This window comes from Dromiciops gliroides, chromosome 5 (assembly GCF_019393635.1).
Source record: "Dromiciops gliroides isolate mDroGli1 chromosome 5, mDroGli1.pri, whole genome shotgun sequence".
Classification (NCBI taxonomy): Eukaryota; Metazoa; Chordata; class Mammalia; order Microbiotheria; family Microbiotheriidae; genus Dromiciops; species Dromiciops gliroides.
In genome coordinates, this window is record NC_057865.1 from 254461949 (window position 1) to 254481752 (window position 19804).

General features: G+C 39.1%; 1 protein-coding gene across 1 annotated transcript in view; it reads left to right on the top strand.

The window, feature by feature from the left end:
- The window catches only part of OTOGL (otogelin like), a 201962-nt gene that overhangs the window by 10972 nt on the left and 171186 nt on the right, over positions 1-19804 (top strand). The window contains 5 exon segments of the mRNA XM_043968164.1: positions 1811-1965; positions 5670-5791; positions 11503-11708; positions 17821-17951; positions 19637-19743. Coding sequence (XP_043824099.1) covers positions 1811-1965; positions 5670-5791; positions 11503-11708; positions 17821-17951; positions 19637-19743 — 721 coding nt within the window.

Consider the following 19804-nt stretch of genomic DNA (forward strand, 5'->3'; position numbering starts at 1 on the left):
CATGAATACACATCTCCTGATTCTCTGGCCAGTGGTCTGCCCATACCATCTGATCACCTCCTATCCTTAGTTCCACCCAAGTGCATAGGGGTGGTACCCAGGAAGGGACAGAAGATGGGAAATGTAGTAGGAAAAGTAACACTAAGCATGAGGTGATACACATGAGGAAGAGGCAGTACAGATAAAGTGTTTCTTTTATTTGGGGTTTTGTTTTTTTTTTGGGTGAAGCACTTGGGGTTAAGTGACTTGCCCAGGGTCACACAGCTAGTAAGTGTTAAGTGTCTGAGGCCGGATTTGAACTCAGGTACTCCTGACTCCAGGGCTGGTGCTCTATCCACTGCACCACCTAGCTGCCCCTCTTTTATTTGAATTTATAACTTGATTTTCTAGATTTCAAAATTCTGTATACATTTCTTGAATAATACATATTTCTCATGTCAACTTAATTCATGATATATTTATTAAGCACTGACTAGGTCACAGGTACTAGGCTATGGGAATACAAAGACAAGAATGGAACAACTCCTGTTATTAGGAAGTTTTCATTGTTTGCATTTGACTAGGTACCAGAGAAATCTACTATTGCATTGACAATCCTTCATTGCTTGGGGTTTGTTGAAGAGCACTTCACTTGGTGTTAGAACCTGAAATAGAACCCTACCTCTACTATCACTCACTGTATGACTCTGGAAAAGTCATTTTACCATCTTGGGAAGTAATTTTTCTTATGTGTAACATCGGGTATCATAGGATTATAGATTTCCAGCCTTGAAGGACTTCAAATCCAATCCCTTCATTTTTATAAATAAGGAAACAAAGAGTTTAAGTGATTTACCCAGGTTCTCACTGCTCTTGACTATCTGAGGTTGAACTTGAACCTGAGTCTTTGTGACTCCCAATCTGGGTGGGGCCTCCAAAAGTCTCTGCTGGGTCTACTTACTTCACTTTCCATCAGTTCTTATATCTTCTATCTCCCTATTCTTCTTTGGATTTTTCAGATCATCCTTTTTTTGTGACACAGGTATTTCACATGTGAATGTATTAGCCATTCCCCATTGATGCCACTTTTCTATTCCTTACCAGCATGAAAATCTTTGTATGTATATGTATACAGTTCTATATAAATATGTATGTTTTTATATTTCACACATGTGCATTTATAGCTACATGTTTAATACATGTATGTGTATAATATATGTCCTTGTGTGACATGTGAGTAAACACATATACTATGCATATATATTTATATAGCATTAGCATATTACTTTAAGGTTTAATGAATTTTCTTATTTTGGCGGGGCAATGAAGGTTAAGTGACTTGCCCAGGGTCTGTGGAACCACGTAAGTAAGTGTCAAGTAAGTAAGTAAGTGTCAAGTGTCTGGGGTCGTATTTGAATTCAGGTCTTCCTGAATCCAGGGCCAGTACTTTATCCACAGTGCTACCTACTTTAAGGTTTATAAAACACTATAAATAAATTTTTTTTTCTTTCTACATTCAAAACAACCCTAGGAAGTAAGATTTATTATTATACCTATTTTTTGCAAATGAGGAAACTGAGGCAAATAGAGTCTAAATGACTTTTTCAGAGTCATGTCACAGCTGATAAGTCTCTGAAGTCAGATTGAACTCAGGCCTGGAGATCTTACAAAAGGAGATCTTTTAATATTGATTAGGATAGTCTTATGGTCAGCATTAAGTATGCCCCTTTTAAAAAGGGAATTTGAATGAGCTCTTCTGAAGTACTGCAAAACTATGACTAATTTTTAAAATCCTGATCATTATGACCTTATTTTGCTTTGTTTCCTTCAGTGCCTAACACGGGTAAGGAGAGAGATGGAATCTGCAAAAGCTGGGGACAATACCATTTTGAAACATTCGATGGCATCTACTATTACTTCCCAGGAAACTGTTCTTACATTTTGGCAAAGGACTGTGGTGCTCAAGAACCTCAGTACACTGTTTGGGTAGGTAGCCCAGGGATGGAAAAACTGCTTAAAAAAGATCTTGATTCATGATGGAAAATATAGGATCATGATCATATCCTGAACAATTTCTAAGCAGGGGAGACAGAGGGATACTGAATGGACTGAATCAACTTTTTAGTCTAGCCTGAGCGAAGAAGGGTGCTTTGGTGGAAATGTACCTATCAGGCCACCCAAAAGTATTTTGTTGCCACTGGCATTTGGAAATTTTAGGTGACATGTCTTTATCCTTAAGCTATATCATTTGAGTATTGTTTTTTTAAAGTTTGGAGGGAGTAGAGTGAATGGATACTTTACTGTTTCTACCTCCCCAAATTTCCTTTTCTTCCTAGAGAGAGAGAGAGATTGAGAATATCGGGGCGGGGGGGGGGCACGAAACAACCATTTCATTCACGTGGGGAACTATCTCAGGGTAGAAACTCATTCCATTGATGCAGATTGGTAGCTCCCCTATAACTTATAGAGAGTTGACTGAGGCACTTAGAAGTTAAGTAATTTGCTTTTTCCTCTTTTAGAAAAATCAAATTAGCTAATGGTTTGTCTGTTCTATTTATCTTTTTTTGAAAAATCAGCTCATATTTGTTTATCAAATAAACACTTTTTAATATTCAATTTTGTTTAATTCTTCCTTGACTTTCAGAATTTCAGTTTTTGTGTCTGTGTTTATTTGGAGATTAAATGACTCATCCATGGGTACACAGCTAACATGTAATAGACAGGACTTGAATAATTTAAGTCTTCCTGGCTCTGAGGTTGCCTTTCTATTATTCCACACTCTCTCTCTTTTCTAAGTTATGCCTTTTCTTCTTTCTTATTGAATTAACCTCTTCAGATAGAAAGTTCACATCAATGAAAAGGGAATGTGTTTCATTCAGCACAGATATATGCAGAGATGACTTGTACATGTTGAAGAAACATTGTGAAGCCATGTAGTATTTAAGGTCTGAAGTTTCCCACTGTCTTGATTTGCTGAAACCTTTTTCTTTTCCTCTCCCGTCTTTGTTTGGGGTGGCTTGAGCCATTTCTTCCTCCCACATGCAACAAGAGATTAATATATGCAGATGGCATAGTTTTGATAGCAGAAACAAAGGAATGATGGCAGTGGAGGGAGACAAAACAGGTGGCCCAATGACAAAGGAATGGAAATAAGTGCTGATAAAAGTAAAGGAGCACAAATAGTGAAAGGAGTCAGAGAAGCTTTTTAAAACAACAGCACCACCAACAAAAAAAGGTCATTAAATTCTCGAATCCCAGGCAGGAAATAGGTCATGTTAAAAGTTACTAAATGGAGTGTAATGATTCAACAGGATTACAAATCTGTCTGCAGCTGTGACACAGACAGGGCTGGCTCCAGGAAAAAGAAGTAGGTAGGTAGACTTTGTGTCTAGTCTTCCTATTCTACCTTCCAGAACTTCTACAGACCCTACTTCGGATGCTCTTTTCCCACTGGCCTGCCCTTTCTCATGTTGCCTCAGGTTCCCAGGGCTCAATGCCACCAGCCCTTCCCACTTGCCCTTTTTTCACCTGTCTTGCTTGGCTGAATGCCGTGAGTCCTGCTTTTGAAGTCATTTGGAAAATGAACTCTAAGGTCCCTTTCAGGTTCTTATATCCAACCTCTTATATCCATCCTCTTATGTCCAACTATTTGCCAAAGTCCTATCTAGCCTATATTCACAATGTTGTTTTTAATATTTCTTCCCTTCTTCCTATTGTCATTGCCAGTATCCTAGTACAAGCTCTTTTTACTGGTTCTCTGTACTATTTTTTAGTAGTCATCTCATAGAGTTTCTTTTCCTCTACTCTTTCCCTTCCTTCCATTCTGAATATTCCTGGCATATTCAATGCCAGAATAAATCTTCCTTACAAATAGATCTGGTCAGGTAACATCATGTCATTCATTCTTCTGACCATCCACTAAGAGCCAAATGACAGCATCTTCGTAAAACTCTCCTTGATTATCTCTGTTGGCAATCATTTTTCTTCCATCATATCTCAAATAGCACTTCATTATACAACTTTACAATAAATTTATTCATGAATTATTGTGTATTATAGTTACACGTATTGGTTTTAATCCCCATCTAAGACTCTAAGTTCCATGAGGATAGAAACCATGGCTTAGCTAATTTTTGTGTCTCTGAACCTAGTATAATAGTCTGCATACAATTGTTGTTGAGTTGTTTCAGCTGTGTCTAACTCTTTGTGACCCCATTTGGAGTTTTCTTGGCAAAGTTATTGGAATGGTTTGCCATTTCCTTCTCTGGCTCATTTTATAGATGAGGAAACTGAGGCAAACAGGGTTAAGTGACTTGCACAGGGTTGCACACCAAGCAAATATCTGAGGTTGGATTTGAACTCAGGTCCTCTTGACACCAGGGCCAGGGCTCTATCCACTATACCACCTAGCTATCCTCTGTATACAACAGGTGATTTACAAATGTTTTATGAATGCTAGGCTCACTAAAGGATTATATTTATTTATTTACATGAAAATACAAAATCTAGCACTGTTTCTACTCTTAAGGAATGCTATTTACATTGGAAGCAGTTTTGTTCACGGGCTATCTTTCAGATTCACTAGTGGAACTTTTTTTTCTTTAGTGAAACTGTATATGCCACTTTCTACACTTATTGTTTTCAGTCTGAACCTGTGATTTCATTAATGTCATGCACTCTCAGTATAGAAATTCCATTCCTTACACTATGGTAGATTGGCAACACCTCTGGAATTCCATTTCTTTTTTTTTTCCATAGTCTTGCTCTCTTCCTCCCCTCCCTCTACCCTTCTAATTTCCCCTTCTCTATATGTGTGTGTATATCTAAATATCTCTATATACTCATATGGAGGGTGTCTCCCAAGTATTAATTACATTTTCAGCTATTAAATCTTTTGTTTGTTTTTGGTTTTTTTCTTCAGATATTAAATCTTAAAGCTGAACTAGGACTCCTGGGAATGCCCAGTATATTTGGGGGGACATAAAAATTACCTTCACTGGGGAGTGCCCACTCTGTAACTCCTAGTCTCACACTCAGAGAGTTGCCTGGGGCACTGAAGTGTCAAATGACTTGCCCAGATTCATGCACCTAGTATAAATCAAAGGCAGAATTTGAATCCTGGTATTCCTGGATCCAGCACTTACCTTTAATCTACTGTACCATGTAGAATTCTAAATGTCCTTGGCCATGCTGCATTTGAAGTGTATTTCACTATTCTCCAACAGGTGACGTCAAGTTACAAACATATTGTCTGGAGCTCAGTAGAACTACTTGTTTCTAATATATGATATGGGACTTTTGAATTCTAAAACCCTAGGTGGGTACTTTCAGGTCTTGAAAAGAAAAAGGTGCTATGTAAATGTACGATTCCAAAATGCTGAAATCAACCCAGTAAAGCTTGAGTCACATATTTCTATCTATCTGTATGTATATATTTTTAGCAAATCAATTCTCTTTACTGATTTCTAAGCTCAAGATAACATCTTCCTAAATTCTCTCTGACGTTTCAGCTAGCGAAAGCATTTTCTCTTCTGTTCTAAACTTTCCATCAGTAAAGTAAGCGATCCCTAAGTGTAGTTATATATCATTCGTAAGGTGCCAGAGAGTAATGGGACTATGGAAATGCAACACTGGTAAACTTATTTTTTTTCTTGGCTCCCATCAACTGTGTTCATTTTTTTCTCCTCAAGGTTCATAATAGTCCTAAGTGCACTGGTTCCGTGTACTATTGTCATCGGTCAGTCAGCTTGTTCTTTTCAAGCCAAGAAGAAATTCTCATTTCTGGCCATGAAGTAAAAAGAGATGGAATCAGGTAAGATCTGATAGTCACTCAAATGAAATTTGCAATATAATTTCGAAGCAACTCAGAGGAAATTAATTTTTTGGGAATAAGAAGGTGGCATTTCCTCTTCTAAAATAAACTTTAGAATTTACCTAGTGAGAAATGCACAGTAATTTTCCAGAGGCCATTAGGATGTAAATTCCTTTAATTCAGGCACTATCTCATCTTTGTATCTGTATGCTCAGCAAGTGGCTGGCAAATAATTAATGCTTTTCAGGCATTCATTATGGCATGATACCTCTCATTTATTTTTTTTTAAAGAATAAGCCTTATTTATTCTTATCCTGGGTTAAAAGGTAATAAAGGATAATATTCTGATATTTCCATTTTAATTACTAAAATTACAACATTTCTCTCAATAATGAATGAGCTCTGAGCCCCCACCCCAGTGTACCAGATTATATATATGAAATACCTCTTTCCCCCAAACTCTGTTCATTTCTCTATACCAAATCCCTTAATTTTCTGTTTAATTAAATATCAGTAAATATCATTTTAATTAAATATCAAGGCTTCTGTCTATACTGTTTACTGACTGTACAATAATAAGACGAAGATGTAATTTTTTGCAATCTGTGAACTATAGGAAATATTGAAGCCAAGTCATCCTTAAAAATCATTATAACTGCTTTATACCTTTAGTCCTGCTCTTCAGCTTCTCAGGATTGCAGCCAATATCTTTTAAGAATTTTATAAATTTTATAAATACTTCTTCACAAGATGAAAATTTTAAACAGTTCTCTTAGAAAAGTTCACTTTATCTTCTTTCTCTCTGTACTTCATTTAATCTTTTTAAAGCCTTGACAGGCAATCTCTTAGAATGTCAGTTAAGACTCTCATTTATTCACAGACTCATTGTCGAAGATTCCATTGCCTCCCAATGATATGGTAACAATCTCTAGCCTCTATGGGGGAGGCTGTAGAGGCTGGTGCTACAATAGGATTATGTATTTAGCACAATCAGGGTTCCTAGAGATTGTTTAATCCAACTCCCTCATTTTATGGGTAAGGAAGGGGAGGCCCAGAGAGGATAAAGTACCTGCTCAAGGGAGGTGTCTGAGGTGGGATTTAATCCTACGTTTCCTGGAACAGGCTGGATGATGAGCCTCATTGAAGCTAAGTATCACTAGCGGATTTTTTTAAAGGTGCAAGCACAACCATTATTAAAGTTTTATCATGAATGAGTGCAGATCCTCCTGTTTTCCTTGTTCTCCAAATGAAGACAGACTGTCCCTGGTGACTGTAACTTGCATAGTATTGGGGTTCTAGGTTCTCTCCATTCTTTTCTACTAGTTGATATAACCTTACCCCATGAATCAGAATTTAGCCTTAGTGTTAGGTAATCTCACGTCTATACTCTCTTGTCTTCTTATTTCTACTTTACATCCCATAAACTTGGTTTAATTATATAACACTTGGGGTTCCAGTGAGCCTATAGTGACACCTGACACCCCAGATCTCCTCCATCTCTAGTGCACTCTCTGCTTAGTGTGTCAGTTTCCAATAGGGCATGTCAGTTGCCTTCCCTATTATTCTTTCTACTCAGCGTCTGTGATTTCCTGGACCATAACCCTTCTCTCTGGCCACAACTCTTCTTTAACGTATTATCTCTATCATTTGAATTCATGCACCTCAAAAACAGGAATCTCACTTTTGAATTTATATCCTCAATGATCAGCACCATGCTTGGCACATAAAAAGTGCATAAATAATGCTTTTCATTCATTTATTCATTGATTTACTCATTGAATGATTTGCTCATTTATTCATTCACTAATTAATTCAATTATTTATTGATTCTCATTCATTCACTACACCATATAACTTCTCTTACTTTTAATAGAGCACGTTAGTCACAATCATCCTATGGAGAAGGTAGCAAAAGTTTTACTATCCCAATTTTAGAGATAAGGAAAATGAGATCTAGAATCAGTGACTTGCCCAGACACAAAACTATAAGAGTCAGGGGGCAGCTAGGTGGCTTAGTGGTTAAAGCACCGGCCCTGGATTCAGTAGGACCTGAGTTCAAATCCAACATCAGAGACTTGACACTTACTAGCTATGTGACCCTGGGCAAGTCACTTAACACCCATTGCCTGGCCAAAAAAGAAAAGAAAAGAAAAAAAGAGTCAAGATTTGAACCCAGGTCTCTGAGTTCAGTGCTCTTTTAATACACCTGCTGACTTGGGGGAAGGAAGCAACTTGAGACATGTACTACCATTGTCATAGCTATTATTATTTGAGCAAATGTTGCTGAAGGTGGCAAAGGTGCTGAAGATATTCCTGAGAAGATGTTATCAGTTTCATCCTGTGGATGCTGATCATTAGTGACATTTTGGAATATATTACAGCTATTTGGTGGAGAGGAACTTCCAAAGCACTTTTAAAAATACACAAGAGAGGGGGCAGCTAGGTGGCACAGTGGATAGAGCACCAGCCCTGGAGTCAGGAGTATCTGCGTTCAAGTCCGGCCTTAGACACTTGACACTTACTAGCTGTGTGACCCTGGGCAAGTCACTTAACACCCATGGCCCCGCAAAAAAAAAAAAATACACAAGAGAGAGCAGAAGGAAATTTAGAATGGAACTTGGACAAGCTAGTTCATGTTGGAATTATCATGTTAAAATGAATTATACTTTTAAAAATTCCAAGTTATACATAAGAGAGATTCATAGTTTCATACATTGTCTTCTTTTTCTGTTCTTCTTTGTAAATGGAAAGTTTGTTATTATGTAATATATATGTATACATATATATATATATTATAAAGGAGCTTCTAATGTCAATTATGTGCTCTAATGTAAAGATTTTGTTATTGTTCAGTAATGTCTGACTCTTTGTGACCCCATATGGAGTTTTCTTGGCAAAATTACTAGAATGATTCGCCATTTCCTTCTCCAGCTCATTTTACAGATGAGGAAACTGAAACAAACAGGGTGAAGTGACTTGCCCAGGGTCAGACAGCTAGTAAGTGTCTGAGGCCATATTTGAACTCAGGAAGGTGAGTCTTCCTGACTCTGGGCCTGGCACCCTATCCACTGCATCACCTAACTGTCCATAATGAGAGCATAGACAGATGAATAGGTGAAAGGCCTATAATTTCTTCAGCATGGGGAAATAATTCTTTACTTTGGCTGTTATGGAAATGGCCATATATACTTAGTACATGTAACTCCTGTTGAATGAGATACATGGAAGTTACATGACTTCTCCAAGGTCACACAGCTAGCAAATATCAGAGGAAGGACTTAACATAGGTCTTCCCAAATACCCCAAACTGCTTCTACAATAGGGGAAAAAAAAGGTTTTAAAAATACTTTCACTAGTGATTTTTCTCTAAGTTAAAACTAATCAAATGCTGCTGGAGGAAATAATGAAGCTGTGCTAAACACAGTCAGTGCATAATGGATTAAATAAATAAATGGATAAGACAGGGTCCCTGACCTCATAGGGATTACCATCTATTAAGGAAATAGGACACAAATATAAACAACTCTAATACAAATAATTTCATGAAATTAAAAACAAAGTGCCATGTAAGCTCTCAGAGGAGGGCAACAGAGGTTTCCTGGAGGAGACAACTGAGTTGACCTTTATAGGAAAGTTGCAAATTCAAGAGATAGAAGGAAGTAAAAGGCTCATCAAGCACAAGGAACAGGAAGTCACAGGGGTGGGAATGTGCAGAGTGTGTACAAAGCACTGTGAATCATTCAGTTTGGCAGCTACTTAGACTGTATGGAGGGAGGCAATATAAGGAAAAGTTGTAAAATTGGATGGTGCTGTATCAGGGAGATTGTTGCTGTAGTTTGTCCTTCATTCTCTTTTTTTTTTTTTCTGCGGGGCAATGAGGGTTAAGTGACTTGCCCAGGGTCACACAGCTAGTAAGTGTTAAGTGTCTGAGGCTGGATTTGAACTCAGGTCCTCCTGAATCCAGGGCCAGTGGTTTATCCACTGCACCACCTAGCTGCCCCCTTGTCCTTCATTCTCAAAGACGACCATGACATCAGGGAGGTGATGTCATGACTTGCACTGAATCAGATTTAAGTGAGGAAGAGCTGTGCAGAGCCACCAGCCTCACTCTCTCCTCCATAGTCATCTGGGTCCAGTGGCAAGATATACAGCAGGATGATTGGAGATGGGCCTGGATTAAATGACTTGCCCAGGGTCACCCAGCTAGTAAGTGTCAAGTGTCTGAGGCTGGATTTGAACTCATGTCCTCCTGACTCCGGGTCCAGTGCTCTATCCCCTGTATCATCTAGCTGCCCCTGGGGAGGTTGAAAAACCAGACTGAGGAGTTTTAAATTCACTCAGGAAGAAATAGGGAGCCACTGAGTTTTAGTTTTCACAGAGGAAGTGACATAAACAGATCTATACACAGGAAAGGAAATATGGTATCTCTGTGAAGGATGAAAAGGAGGAGAAAAGCAGTAGAGGCAAAAAGGAGGCTGTTAGGAGGCTATTTTAATAGGCAGGTAAATGGTGAGTAAATGAAAGGCAATAACATTTTTTTCTAGTTGTTTGTGGGAATAGAGAGGGTGGGCCAGAGATTTTGCAGGGATTAAATCAAAAAGATTTGGTAAGTAATGGGGACACTTCTTACTCTCTTAACTCTTCCTCCCCGCCCCTCCCCAGGGCAATGAGGGTTAAGTGACTTGTCCAGGGTCACAAAGCTAGTGAGTGTCAAGTGTCTGAGACTGGATTTGAACTCAGGTCCTCCTGAATCCAGGGCCGGTGCTCTATCCACTGCATCACCTAGCTGTCCCCCTCTCTTAACTCTAAAATCCAAAGATAATATAAAGTTTTCAAATATGGGAGACTGGTAAATGATAGTACCTTTGACTGAGATAACGAAATCAGAAAGAAGAGTAGGCTATTTTGAGAAATATTACACATTTACTTTTGGTCCTGTTGAATTTGAAGAGCCAGTGGGACATCCATATAGATACATCCTGTAGATGATTGGAAGTGTAGACAGGATCCAAGGAGGGCTGTCCTTTTCTATTTCTGGGACTTCGCTCATGGTTATACCCCATGAGCGAATGGACTCATTTTCCACTGTCCTCAGTTCCTGCCTCTTGAAATCCTTTCCTTCCTTCAAGGTGGATATGGTAGGTATCTTGATTTCCCCTCTTCTTCCTATATTATTTTTATCCTTTTCCCATGAATCTAGAAGAGTTGTTTATCAGCAGCAGCAGCAGCAGCAACAGCAAGTTTGTACCTTGCATATGATAGAAACAATAAATATTGGTTGTATTAGTTGAATTGGCCTGAAATGAAATGGATCTCTCATTTGAATTGATCACATTCTGCTTTGTATTATGGCTATTTCTGTAGATATTTCAATCCTCACCCCCACCCCCCCACATTGGATTGTAAGTTTCTTAAAGACTACTGTATATTATTTCATCTTTGTATCTCTAAAGCCCAGTATATTTCCTTGCACATAGTATGCCCACTTAGTGCATAATAAATGCATGTCGATGGATTGATCAGTTGAATTAAATTGAACTAAATCACTGATTGCCCACAGAATGTGTGTTTGGTAACTAGGTCTATTAGTATTGATGTGGAACATTTCTCCTCATTTGAAGAACCAAATAATCTTAGAAGACTTTCCCTCCAGGGTCATCAGTGACTTCACATCAGAGCTCTTACAGATACTTTTGTTTTATATTTTTCAGGTTGACACTGCCACAGACAATTGGGCACGTTTCCATTGAGAGGCTCGCTGACTACATTCTGGTGAAAACAAACTTTGGCTTTTCATTAGCTTGGGATGGTATATCTGGCATTTATATCAAGTTGTCCGAGGAACACAAAGGAAAAACTAGTGGTCTCTGTGGGAACTATAACGGCGTTCAGTCCGATGATTTGCAAATGCAGCATGGTAAGTTAGATGCCTAGAACAATCAAAATACCCTGGGTACTTGAAGGAAGTGGGATCTGAGCTGAGTCTTGAAGGAAATCATGGAAGCCAGGAGGTGGAGGTTAAGTAGGGAGAGCATTATAGTCATGGTGGGCAGACAGCGAAAAGGCAGAGTTGGGGGTCGGAGTTGTCTATTAAGAGCAAGAACGTCTGGGTCACTGGATCATTAAGTACGCAGAGGGGAGTAAAGTGTCAGAGGACTGGAGAAAGGTAGGAAGGGGCCCAGTTATAAGGGGCTTTAAAATGGCTAAACAAATAATTCCTTACTTGATCCTGAAGTTGATAGGGAGCCATTGAAGTTTATTGAATGGTGGGGGAGGGGGTTGACATGATCAGACCTGAATTTTAGCAAGATCAAGGTTGTGAGCCTGGGAGACAGGAAAGATGGTGGTTCCCTTGATCTTGGCACACACCTGGTGCTTAATAAATGCTTGTGGGGCAGCTAGGTGGCACAGTGGGCAAAGCACCAGCCCTGGATTCAGGAGGACCTGAGTTCAAATCTGGAATCAAACACTTTACACTTACTAGCTGTGTGACCCTGGGCAAGTCACTTAACCCTCATTGCCCTGCAAAAATTTAAAAAAAAAAATTAAAAAAAAAATACTTGCCATTGTTCATTATAGAGGTGGTGGTGGGGTGTTAGGGTATCTTCCCTCCTTTGTCCAAGCTATTGTTGATCTCAGACTATTAGAAATATCAGCTGGCAATCACTTTTCCCATATGATTATTTTAAGTGATGCTCTAGTAGGGTAGTACTTTCATGTGAGACTTGAAAAACAGGAAATACTTTATATTTGACGAAATACAAAGATAAATTTGGAACACATTTGGGGTATCCCTGCTTATTTGAGGGAGAGATATTTTGTAGCCAGTTCCAGTAAGGCCATCTTAAATGACTGCAAATTGGTAGGGTGTTTTTTTGGGGGGTGGGGAGGAAAGAAGGGAGATATACAGAGGAATACAAAGAAAATTGCACTATAATTTGGAAAGGCTTTATTTCCAGGCACTGGTTGTCTATTTAATTATCTATTCACTTTCATTTATGAGCTACTTCTGTTATTTAGTGAATGATGTTCCTTTAAACTCCAGCAGATCACATTTATTCCCAATGTACTGGAAATGATTCTTTCCAAAAGTCTTACTTTTAGATGTGAAAATGATGAACAGAAAAATGAACAACTTTAATTAGACCCTCCACAATAGCTAGTAGGTTGAAAAGGAGGCAAAATTAACCTGCAATGATAGCATTTTACCTAGGTTACCACTGAATGTTTGAGTGACAATAACTTTGATGATCTCTTAAAAACAGGGTCTGATTTTAACACAGACACCACAGAATTGCTGCGGACTATACTGTTGTATGTCCACACAATTAAATACACAAAGTAAGATGAAAGATATTTGTTTATCTCTTTTTTTGTGGGTAGTGAGGGTTATGTGACTTTCTCAGGGTCACATAGCTAGTAAGTGTCAAGTGTTTGAGGCTGGATTTGAACTCAGGTCCTCCTGAATCCAGGGCCGGTGCTTTATCCACTGTGCCACCTAGCTGCCCCCTGTTTGTCTCTTTAAGAAGCAGAGGAGATCTGGTCCAAAATGGGTTAACAGAGGCAGCTGAAAACCTTATGGGCATCTAGCTATATCCTAGCCATTTTGTCATGCTTCATGCCTAACATTCTCAAAATTATCTTTATTTCTTTAGGTTAAAAAAGCTATTATTGCCAGAAGTATCCTGTCTAAATGCAAATATTCCACCTTAAATGGATAACATCCTCATATCATTAACACAGCAAGGTTGATTTGTTAAGCCCCTACAAATGAATAGGGTCCTGAGGATTCGGGTCACAGCTAAGTTTTGTAGAGGCAAAGCAAAGGTCTGTGCCACAACCAGCTCCCTACAGGATTTCTTCTGAGGAATCTCTCAGGCAGAACAAGATCAAGTTCAAATCAGAGGCATGCCAAAAGTCCTAAAACTCATCAAAATAGGCACAATGAGGCTGTTCTCCTCTGTGGAATGTTTGTCCAGGGGCCAAGCATGGCGGGTATGCCGGTAATCCCTGTTTTCTAGGAGGCTGAAGATACTGGATTACTGAGTTAGAAAGTTCTGAGAGGGGGGGCAGCTAGATGGCACAGTGGATAAAGCACTGACCCTGGATTCAGAGGACCTGAGTTCAAATCCGGCCTCAGACACTTAACAGTAGCTGTGTGACCCTGGGAAAGTCACTTAACCCTCATTGCCCCAAAGGAAAAAAAAAAAAAAAGAAACTTCTGAGAGACAAAAGGCTAAAGCTAATTGGATGTCCACACTAAACATAGCACCAATATTGTGGGTTCTTGGGGCAGGGCACCAGGCTGCCTCAGGAGGTAAGAACAAGTCTGGGTCAGAATTAGAGCAGGTCAAAGTTCTTGTGTTAACTAGCAGAGGGATTGAGCCTCTAAGCGGCTCTTACATTTTCAGCCTGGGTGAGACAGGGAGACCTAGACTTTAAAAAGAAATAGAATCCTAGTCTTTGAGAACTTTCTTGGAGTACTTGGAGTCCACTCTCCCAACTGTAGGGTTCATGCCATACATACTTTGTTAGATTTCCCTCTCCTCTTCTAGCACAGAATTTAAGGTGGAATCTTGTCACTTCCCTTTCACTAACTCTTTTTTACACTAAGCCCTTCTAGGCCGGTAAGAATGAGATTCAACTCAAATCAATAAATATTTTTTCAGGTGGCCACTAGCTTCAAAATAGGATACTAAAGATTGGGAATACAGACATAAAAAATAAGATATTCCCTGCTCTTAAAGAGCTCATGCTACCATATGTACACTAATATGGAAATAGGAAGTAATTTGAGAAGAAAGAGAGAACAACAAAAAGCAGACAAAAACTAAGGGAATTAGCAAAGGTAATCAATAATTTTATTAATAATGCTAGAATTTTATTAATAAAAGAAATGGTCATTTGACCATCTCTCTTGGACCAAAGAACCCTCATGGCAGTGGGCTAACAGTTTATATGCCCTTAAAAGAGGGGGTGTTCCTGAGGGTGGCAGTCAACTCTGATTGGCTAACAGTCAATGAAAGAGAATGAATACTACAGTGAGAGGCGGACCTATTTTAATGAAGGACTTTATGTCATTTACTTCTAATTTGCCCAGCTTTGGGCAATCTAATCAAATAATTTATCCCCGCCCAAGCCCATGTAATGCATAATGGGCTTCCCCATGTTAGATTAAATTCCTTGTAAGGTTGGTTGGGATCTGAAGAAGATTGAGGAGAATGTTAATTCTATCTGCAATCATCAGTCTTGTCCTGCTGTGCCTTGAAATGAAGAATTTTGAAAAAGGGAGAGAAATCAGAATCTCCCCAAATCATTGGTTCTTAATAATCATTTCTTTCACAAGTAAATATACTCTCATCCTATTAGGTATACTTCATCTCTAACTAGTACCATGTGATTCCTTTATTTTAAACTGTGGTCCAGGAATACAAATCCATTCATCTGTTCATTTCCCAAGGAATCAAGGGAGAAGACTTTTTTTTTTTTTTTTTGGTGAGGCGATTGGGGTTAAGTGACTTGCCCAGGGTCACACAGCTAGTGTTAAGTGTCTGAGACCGGATTTGAACTCAGGTACTCCTGAATCCAGGGCTGGTGCTCTATCCACTGTGCCACCTAGCTGCCCCTTAAGACTTTTTAAAAAGTACCTAGAACTTGTCCAGAGAGCAGGGCATGGGAACCAGGTTAGGAACTACATAAGCCTGGTGGAACAAACAAACCCTGATTGTGTAGAGCTTAAGGCATTGCTTAGGGAAGGAGGTCACACATAGACCGGATGCTACAGTGTGACATTTGGGACAATATTAGGATCCAGGGTTATCAGAAATCAGAATAAACTAAGAGAAAAGGTAATGAAAGGGTCTAGGAGTTTTCCTAAAAGGAAAATAAGAGGACATTGAAGGCAATTTTATCTCTGGCTGTCTCTGAAACTAAGGAAATGAGAACTATTGGTATGGTAACTTCTAGAAACCTCACAGGTTACCTAGGGAAGGTCTCTCCTTAAAGCCTTCCCTCCCTCAATCCACCAATGGTGTCTTATGCAAGGAAATGTCTAGGTGTTAGTTTTCCTACTTTTTTGTTATAAGAGGATTGGCATTTTTTCTAAACTCAGTCTATATTTTTCTAATTTAAATGCTGTTTAGGGGGCAAGTAAGCAGGTTGATTAAATGCCGTTGGGAATGTAGTTTCTCATCTGTGATTTTAAAAATTGTATTTCTCAGCTTGTGTGTAGCTTATGCTTCAGGGGTTGCATCACCGAGAAACTAAGCTTTTCACTATGTGTGTCCAGGAAGATTTAAATTTTTTGCCAAGTAGAAATTGAATGTGCCCTCTCCATAATTCATGCCTTCTGAGACTGAGGGCTGCATACAAAGTGATCCCAAAGGTCCCTTTCAGCTCTAAAATTCTCTGATCTATGATCTGTGTGCCACAGCAGGCATTTACATTTTAGATTTCAAAGCAGCCAAGCTAATATTTATAAAGTTCAAGATTAGTAGTTCATTAAAAAAAAGGACAACCCAGATTTTTGGTTCCTTTTAATTAATTACAGTGAGAATTAGCAAAAAATATGTCATCTATATCCTGGGGTTAGAACTCTGGAATCTGAACTTCAACATTCCTAAGTTCTACTAAACTTTTGTGTAACAAATCAGGCTTGGAATACGTGGGTTATTAGGAAAGAAACCTTTTTGATTTTACAGTAATGGTATTGAAACTTTGTGTGTGTGATAATAGGTGTGGTTTTTTAATGGAATGTTAGATGTAGTTAGTCTTTAAATTGGCATCATAGAATTATGAGTCAGCATGGCAACAGTGGACAGAGTGAACCTCAAAGCCAGAAAGAGCCGGGTCAGGTCCTGCCTCTAATACATGTCCGCGGGGTGACCTAGGGTTGGCCATTTATCTCCCTGGTTTTCTGGGAAACACCAAAGAAGGTGCCAACCTCTCTTCTTACAGGTATTTTCCTATCCCAGTAAAATCACAGGTTGAGTCCCTATGCTTCTCTGCTGAATTGATGCAACTTAGAAGGCAAAGGAGGAAGGGAGGAAGGGAATAAGCATTTATTGGGTAGTTACTATGTGTCAGGTCCTGTGCTTTACCAGTATTATCCCATTTGATCTTCATAACAACCCTGGGAGGTAGGTGCTGTTATTATTCTCATTTTATAGATGACTGGCCCAGAGTTACAGAGCTAGAAGGTGTATGTGTTGTAAGATTTAAACTCAGGTTTTCCTAAGTTGAATCTCTCTCTCTCTCTCTCTCTCTCTCTCTCTCTCTCTCTCTCTCTCTCTCTCTCTCTCTCTCTCTCTGTGTGTGTGTGTGTGTGTGTGTGTGTGTGTGAGACAGAGAGAGACAGAGACCAAGATGGGGCAGGTCGAGGTTTGAGTCAGTCTATAACACTGTCAATTGTAGAGAAGGTATTGACCTGCCTTGGTGAAATGGGCTTCCTCACAGGGGACTTCCCTAAGCCAATGAAATCCCATCCCTATCTCCTAATAGCACAAAAATATAAGCTCCTTGAGAGTAGGGACTACTTCTTTCTTCACATATGTATTTCCAGGATCTAAGACAATATCTGCACCTCATAGGTACTTAATAAATGCTTCTTGGTTGATTGGATATAAAGGGGTTTTTTGTTTTTTGTTTTTTGCAGGGCAATGAGGGTTAAGTGACTTGCCCAGGGTCACACAGCTAGTAAGTGTCAAGTGTCTGATGTCAGATTTGAACTCAGGTCCTCCTGAATCCAAGATCAGTGCTTTATCCACTGCACCACCTAGCTGCCCCTAAAGTTATTTTATTTTATTTTATTTTTGTTAGTGAGGCAATTGGGGTTAAGTGACTTGCCCAGGGTCACACAGCTAGTAAGTATTAAGTGTCTGAGGCCGGATTTGAACTCAGGTCCTCCTGAATCCAGGGCCGGTGCTCTCCTAAAGTTATTTTTAATTAGGAAGTTTTTACTTTACTTTTCTATGTTGAGAGAAGAGAGTTTGTACTCATGGAAAACGATGCCGTTAAATGTTTTTGTGCAGTAGATGAAGTCACAGAAGATGTTGCCCTCTTTGCCAATAGCTGGTCTGTCCAAACTGCAGAGGATGCCACGTGTATAGGTACTGACTCAGATTTTCCAAGCCCATGCTCTACAGGAATACATCCTTTTGAGGTAATTTGCCTTTTTTTTTTTAACCACTTATGACAATGGCATCATGTATTCATCAAAATATAGGCAGTTTTAGTGCCAATAAAATGTCACATTTCATTTAAATATTTAGCCCCCTCTGCAAATTACTAGACTAGGATATGCTTAAGTTCTTTCTATTAAATTTTGCCAGTTAGTTTTAGTCCATAGAGTCAACTCACTGTGGCCTGAAGTTTATGTTGGCTTCTCCAGTGTTCGTTCATGGGAATATAAGATCTAGCAGGTCCTATCAAACTTGGAAATTTTTTGTTGTTGTTGTTTGTTTGTTTGTTTTTTAGTGAGACAATTGGGGTTAAGTGACTTGCCCAGGGTCACACAGCTAGTAAGTATTAAGTGTCTGAGGCCGGATTTGAACTCAGGTCCTCTTGACTCCAGGGCCGGTGCTCTATCCACTGTGCCATCTAGCTGCCCCCCATTCATTTATTTCTAACCCATACTACTACTACTACTACTACTACTACTACTACTACTACTACTACTACTACTACTACTACTACTACTAGTTACCATGTGTATAGTGCTTTAAAGTTTACATGGGGTTTTCCATATATAATCTCATGTGATCCTTACAATAGCCCTGTGAGGTAGGTACTACTATTCTCCCTGTTTTATAGATGAAGAAAGTAAGGTTTAGTCATCTGTCAAGGCTCACACAGTTGCTAGGAGTCTGAGATAGGATTCAGATTCAGATCTTCCTGATTCCAAGGCAACACTATCTATCTCCTGTGCAATCTAGCTGCTTCATGAAGATATTTACTTGAAGCATAGAAGGAGATGTGGGAGGGGCTGTGATCTGTATTAGTGGAGGGGAGATACATAGCAATGAAATTAGAGATCTTTGAAATCTATTAAAGTTTGAATGAAGTGACTTTTGGGGTGCTCTGCTCATTCAGAAATCATTTATTCATTCATTCATTCATTTACTTACTAATTTATTTATTTATCCATTTATTTATCCATCCATCCATCTATTCATTCATTTATTCATTCATTTACTTACTCATTTATTTATTTATTTTGGGGGGTAAGATTGTGAGAGACACATGGCTTAGGGGACAGAGATTGAACTTTGGAGTCACAGAGATCTGGGTTTAAGTTCCACTTTGTGGACAAATTATTTAGACCTCCAGTGATTCTCTAGGGCCATACAGTGTAGAGCATGGCCAATTCACATGAGTGGAGGCAGTTCCGCCCCCCCCCCCCGTATTTCCCTATATTGATGAAGTCACAAATACTTAAAAAAAAAAATTAATGATAGGGGCAGCTAGGTGGCACAGTGGAAAGAGCACCAGCCCTGGATTCAGGAGTACCTGAGTTCAAATCCGGCCCCAGACACTTAACACTTACTAGCTGTGTGATCCTGGGCAAGTCACTTAACCCCAATTGCCTTACCAAAAAAAAACAAACCCAAAACCCAAAATCAAACCAAAACAAAATTAATGATATAGGTTATTTCTGAGGAAAAACTTACCTTATAAATCCTAGGCCCTTTATGGCATATGCCATGTCTTCCTTTTCTGGAAAAAAATGGAGAAAATACAAGGTACATTTTCTTACATGGAATCTCTTTTGAAACGCATACAATATGAAGGCTGATGAGGAAACATGAGCAGAGCCCTCCTCTCTAACTATGCTCTTCTCCCGGGCAGGTTATCTTCTTCAAGTGTCAGATCCTGCTGCAGTTTCCTTTCCTCAGCTGTCATGAGCATATTGATCCATATTCCTATATTGCAAGCTGTATCAATGACCTTTGCAAGTAAGTGTGGTGGGATTTCAGAAACCACTGGGATCAAAACTGTTTTCTTTTGTCCAATGAA